The sequence below is a fragment of the Moschus berezovskii genome, chromosome Y (genome assembly GCF_049115385.1).
Source record: "Moschus berezovskii isolate FMDL1 chromosome Y, NW_MosBer_1.0, whole genome shotgun sequence".
In the NCBI taxonomy this organism is placed as follows: domain Eukaryota; kingdom Metazoa; phylum Chordata; class Mammalia; order Artiodactyla; family Moschidae; genus Moschus; species Moschus berezovskii.
The window spans coordinates 3449917-3455916 of NC_142489.1; the positions used below are offsets into that span (position 1 = coordinate 3449917).

Sequence of the window (6000 nt, forward strand, 5' to 3'; positions counted from 1 at the left end):
TGTCTGCTCTCCACCCTGGACTTCTTTCAGGAGATGACTGAGGGTCAGCAGCTGCAGAAGCAGCTGGTTTAGTGCCTATAGAGGTAGATGAAGTTCTCAAAGGGTGAGTCACTCAGTCGTGTCTGACTGCTTGCAACCCAGGCGAGTGTAGCCCGCCAGGCTCCTCCGTCCATGGGATTCTCCAGGCAGGGATCCTGGAGCGGGTTGCCATGCCCTCCTCCAGGAGATATTCCCGACCCAAGGGTCGACCCAGCTGTCCTGCACTGCAGGCAGATTCTTTAGCAACTAAGTCAGCAGGAAAGCCCCCTTACAGCTCAGCTGTGCTCCAAGTCCTGACTTCCGCGTTTTTCGGAGCATCTGGAATTCTCGGAATGTCCCTTGTAGTCCGACTTCTGTTTTCCCACAACATGTTACTCAGCCCCAGCTCCCAGGCCGCTGTAGGTGGCGTCCCCCACCACAGGGACCCCTGCCAGTGTCTTTCCTGTCACGTGAGTTCAGCAATCACTCAGGCTCTCTCAGATGCCCCGGAAGGAAGCCCCACACGTGCAGGATAGAACTTGCATGCTCAGCAAAGCCACAGGGAGATTTGGATCACGTGGAGACGCTCCTGCAGGGCGTGTGGGTCCCGTGGGAGTCCACCCGAGGCGTCTTTGTCACCAGGCAATCCCCCCACTCCTGCCCTGGTTGGGCATGCTGTGTTCAGCCTCCCCCTGGAGATAAGGGGAGACCCTGAGTGCCTGCTGCAAGAAGCTGCAAGGCATCGCGGTTCTCGGGACATGAGAAAGACCTCGGGCAGCCCGACCACAAACTGTTAAAACATGCCATGTTTTAACACTGAAGACTGATATTAAACAAGAGCTGTGTGACTTCCTGTGGCTGCCGGAAGCAGTGACCACTAGCCGGGGGGCTTAAAACCACAGACATCCATCCTGCCCCTGTCCTGGGGACCAGACATCTGAGGTCAAGGGGTCCCAGGGCTGAGCTCCCCGCAGAGGCTCCGGGGGAAGGTCCTCCCCGCCTCTTCCAGCTTCTGGTGGCTCTGGGCGTCCGCCCCTGGGCTGGTGGCCGCCTTCCTCCCGTCTCTGCCTCCGTCTCCACGTGGCTTCTCCTCTGTGTCCGTGTCTTATAAGGACCCTGTCCCTGGGTTTAGGGCCACCCCCCATCCAGGAGGACCTCATCCCAAACCCTTCACTCCATCACCTCTGCAGAGACCCTGTTTCAAAACAAGCTCCGTTTCCCAGGCTTCAGGACTCGAGTGGATCTCTGGGGCCACTGTTTAGCTCAGCACAGCGTCTTATGATGTCACAGGGTTGTCTCCTTGTGAGAACAAAAGTAAGTGCCCCGGCAGTCACTCAGCACCACTGAGACGCTTGGGGACCGTGGAATAGCCGTGAAAATATGTGCCATGCACAGAAAAGTGGTCAGTCTGGAACCATGGTCTTCAAGGCTGGATAAACCTCCTGGCCTTTTCACACCAGAGAACGTGGATTCCTCCAAGCTTCTCAAGACTGGACACATACCACCACTGACATCTCTGCACCCAAGACAGGGAATGTTCAGTTCAGTTCAGTCACTCGGTCGTGTCCGACTCTTTACGACCCCCTGGACTGCAGCACACCAGGCCTCCCTGTCCATCTCCAACTCCTGGAGCTTGCTCAAACTCATGTCCATGGAGTCGGTGATGCCATCCAACATCTCATCCTCTGCCGTCCGCTTCTCCTCCCTTTCTCAATACTCTGGTTTATCTTCAAAGACAGTGAATGAAGATTCTGGAAAGACTTTCCTGGGCATTTCTTAAGTACATCCGCACAGTCTATTATATTCTCCACAGTCTAAAATTGGAGGCCGTCCTTCTGTGATTTTTTTTTAATTTTTTTTTTTTTTGTGGATCATCATTTTTTTTTTAATGTCTCTCTTTTTTTCCCACACTTTAAACTTTTTTATTTTGTATTGGAGTATAGCTGATGAACAACATTGGGATGGTTTCAAGTAAACAGCAAAGGGACTCAGCCGTACATACACATGTGTCCATTCTCCCCAAAACTCCTCTCCCATCCAGGCTGCCACATGACATTGAGCAGAGTTCCCTGTGCTGTCCAGCAGGTCCTTGTGGGTTCTCCATGTTAAATACAGCAGTGTGTACCTGTCCATCCCAGACTGCCTGACTGTCCCTTCCCCCACCCTTCCCCCTGGTGACCATAAGGTTATTACAGAGGATTGAGCAGAGTGCCTTGTGCTGTCCAGCAGGTCCTTGCTGGTTCTCCATGTTAAATGCAGCAGTGAGTCCATGTCCATCCCAGACTCCCTGACTGTCCCTTCTCCCCATCTTCCCACTCCCTTATAAGGACGAGTTGGTTTTCTAAGTCTGTGAGTCTCTTTCTGTTTTGTAAGTAAGTTCTCTTGCATCGTTGCTTTTTAGATTTCACTTGTCAGGAAAGTCACACGATATTTCTCCTTCTCTGTGTGACGTACTTCGCTGAGTACGACACTCTCTAGGTCCACCCGTGTCACTGCAGATGGCATTGTTTCATTCTTTTTAACGGCTGCGTAATATTCCACCGTGTGTATGTACCATGCTGTAGACCATTTTTAAAGTCTTTACTGAATTGTTTAGTGTAGTGTTTCCATTTTATGTTTTTTTCCTGTCTGCGAGGCATGTGGGATCATAGCTTCCTGACCAGGGATTGAACTGATACCCCAGGGCCCGAACTCACACCCCCTGCCTTGGAAGGTGACGTCTTAACTCCTGGGCCTCCAGGGGAAGTCTCCCCTTCTGAGACTCTTAAAGGAAACTGTTCTGAAGACATGAGTCCAGAGGGCATGTTTGCACTTAACGTGACAGTGCCTCTCCTCTGGGAGCCAGGACGAAAAGGTGGGCCTGTCCGTCTCCTCTTCATCTCCTTTCTTATCTCCCCAGGTTCCTCAAGACCCACAGGTTATTCCCTCCGGTTCCACAGATCAAAGATAAACTGAACGATAACCATCAAATCGACCACGAGGTACGTATGGGACGAGTGAGGCGGGCAGCCAGGATGGACAGATAGGGAACGCTGAGCCCAGAATCTTGTCCGTGCTCAGCCAGAGCGGTCCACAGGAAGAGGCTGGAATCCCGTGTCCTGCTCGCTGGCTTTCTCCGGGGGACAGGGGGTGGTTTGGGGGTTTTGTCTGCAAGCTGTGTCCAGGGAAAGTAGCCGGGTCATGGAGAAGGAGGAGGAGAGAAGTGGCAGATGGGGATGGCAGAGAGAGATACAGACAGACTGAATGGGGTGAGTTGTGCCCCCCAGATCTCTAGGGGGCAGCCCGCAGGATGGAAAAGGACAACAAACAAGAGAGACACACACACCTCCATGTGTAGGGCTTCCCTGGTGGCTCAGATGGTAAAGAACCTGCCCGCAGTGTGGGAGACCCCGGTTTGGTCCCTGGTTTGGGAAGATCCCCTGGAGGAAGGAATGGCAACCCACTCCAGTATTCTTGGGCTTCCCCTGTGGCTCAGACAGTAAAAAAAAAAAAAAAAAAATCTGCCTGTAATGTGGGAGATCTGGGTTCAATCCCTGGGTTGGGAAGATCCCCTGGAGGAGGGAATGGCAAGAATAACCCCTGCAGGAAGGTATTCTTGCCTGGAGAATCCCCGGGGACAAGATGAGACCCTGGCGGCTTATATACTCCATGCATGGGGTCGGGAAGAGTCGGACACAGCTGAGGGACTGACACTTTCACTTTCAAACGTGGGAAACCCTCCCCTCCACTTGGGTGCACCTGTCGAGCCCGTTTTCCCGAGGTGGGCACTGTGCCCGCCTCCTCCATGGTCTGCCGTCATGCCCTGGTGGGTTCCCCGGGGAGGTCTAGGGTCCCACGACACTCTCCTTCCAAGCTCTGAGCTCCGTACGGTCCCAGCAAGTGTGGTACCCAAGTCTCAGATGTCCCTCCCCCAGCTCATCCGCCGACGATGAGCTGCCACTCAGAGACCCGGCTCCCGTTTCTGTCTAAACCCTCCACATCCATGGCTCCCTGGGAGGAATCTGGGGAGTTGACATCCCTGCCTTTCTCCCCCATCAGATGCTATGGGAGAAGTTTACACACGAAACGGGAAAAGGTGACAAGGAAGAGGTCTTAATCGTGGAGAAAATTTCGGAAGCCCCAGCGAAACTGTGAATTCCAGGCATCTCCGTACCCAGGACTTTCTAGAAGTTGTTGACTTTTTTTTTTTTAATATATTTTTTTAACATTTCTTAAATGTTTTATTTACTGTTTTCCAATGAAGCTTTTTAAAATTGTGAGCGTTTTTATAGCATTATATCTTTTTGTTCTTTTAACGAGGCTTCCCAGGGAGTCACTGGTAAAGCACTCGTCTGCCAATCTAAGAGACTCGGGTTCTATTCCTGGGTCGGCAAGAATTCCTGGAGAAGGAAATGGCAACTCACTCCAGTATAATGCCTGGAGAATCCCATGGACAGAGGATCCTGGGATTCTCTATGGGGTCATGAAGAGCCGAACATGAACGAGCGACTAAACAACAATTTTTTTTTTTTTAACTCTGAAAGATAATGTCATGTTTCTCAAAGGTGCTTTTGTAGCTGGAGGGACGTTTGAATGCCTTTCAAATCTGAACAACTTAATGCATCTCTCAGCGCCTCCTGGAACCCCGTCCCTTCGTCACACGCAGGTGTCAGGCTGCCGGTGGCCGCTGGGGCCGGAACGCCGTCTCCCCTGCCTCTGCTTCTGCTGGCGGACAGAATATATCTTCTTCTTTTTTTTTCCCCCCTGTATCAGCTGCAGTTTAGAAAGAAATGAGTTTCCAGAGGCTACTGTAACAGGACCTCCATGATTGACTTGACCTGGCAGGAATCTACCCGTTAACAGTCCGTACCATCTGCTGTGTAATTCTTTTAAGAGGCTCTGTGATGACCTTACCCCCGGGCGGGCAGTCCACGATCCAGTCCCCATCCTGGGATCCTGACATTCGTCACAGCTGTTAACTTCCTTGTGTCGGAAGGCAACCTGTTTGTGGGTTCCGGGATTTAGGATGTCGTTGGGGATGTTATTCTGTTCACCACCCGGGGAGGGGACGCAGAAGTCATTGGGGACATTTTTCTGTCCACCGCATGGGATCCCAAATGGGAGCTTCACTGAGCGGCCGTGATGGGTGAGCCCAGAGCCGTCCCGAGACCTGCAGATTCAAACGCCACCCTCTGGGTGTGGAGGTTCTTTCCCCTCTCCCTTCCACCGCCTGATAAATGTGGTGTCCCTTCCTCCCGTTCCCCTGGAATCCTCCACCGAAACCAGCTGCACTGTATGCTTTTTGCACAAGCTGACAAAGCCTTTTTTTGGTATTTTTAACTCCAGTCATTTCATGAGCTTTGTGAGCCATTTTAGCCAATTACCTAGCTCCATGGAGAGGCTCTTGGGAAGCCTGACTTATAAGCCGGTCGGTCAGAAGTCTGGGCTGCCTGGGACCCCGCCTCCCCAGGAGGGGTCTGAAGAGACTGTGATCAGAAGCCTTGGGGAGCCGGTTTTTCATGCTGGAAAATGACCCGGAAGCTGACACACAGCCCGGTGAAAACGCGCCGGGGCTAGAAATGATCTGGACACAACAGTTGTGTCATTTGAACACGTGGATATTACACAGCTCAGGAAACGTGAGCTATTTGCATCTGTTGGTCTGTTTCTGTTTGTACACAAATTCCTGTATTTTATATTTTTAGATTCCAAAAGGATGGTTGCCAATGGAGAAAGGAAGGTAGGGTTGGTGGTGGGGGGGGTGATTTAAATGTTTGGGGTTAAAAGTGTGAGATGTAAATTGATTAATAAAGTGTCAGACGTAACATAGATAAGCAACAGAGATTTACGGTATACCTCAGGGCAGATGCTGATTGCAGCCATGAAATTAAAAGACGCTTACTCCTTGGAAGGAAAGTTATGACCATCCTAGATAGCATATTAAAAAGCAGAGACATTACTTTGCCAACCAAGGTCCGTCTAGTCAAGGCTATGGTTTTTCCC

At 51.5% G+C, this 6000-nt stretch overlaps 1 protein-coding gene across 1 annotated transcript in view; it reads left to right on the top strand.

Moving 5' to 3' along the window:
- LOC148772995 (granulocyte-macrophage colony-stimulating factor receptor subunit alpha-like) overlaps positions 1 to 4801 on the top strand; it is a 55683-nt gene extending 50882 nt beyond the window's left edge. Inside the window, 2 exon segments of the mRNA XM_088834353.1 lie at positions 2918 to 2999; positions 4057 to 4801. Of these exon segments, the coding sequence (XP_088690479.1) occupies positions 2918 to 2999; positions 4057 to 4152 (178 nt within the window). The 3' untranslated portion in view covers positions 4153 to 4801.
- Positions 4802 to 6000: the final 1199 nt, after the last annotated feature.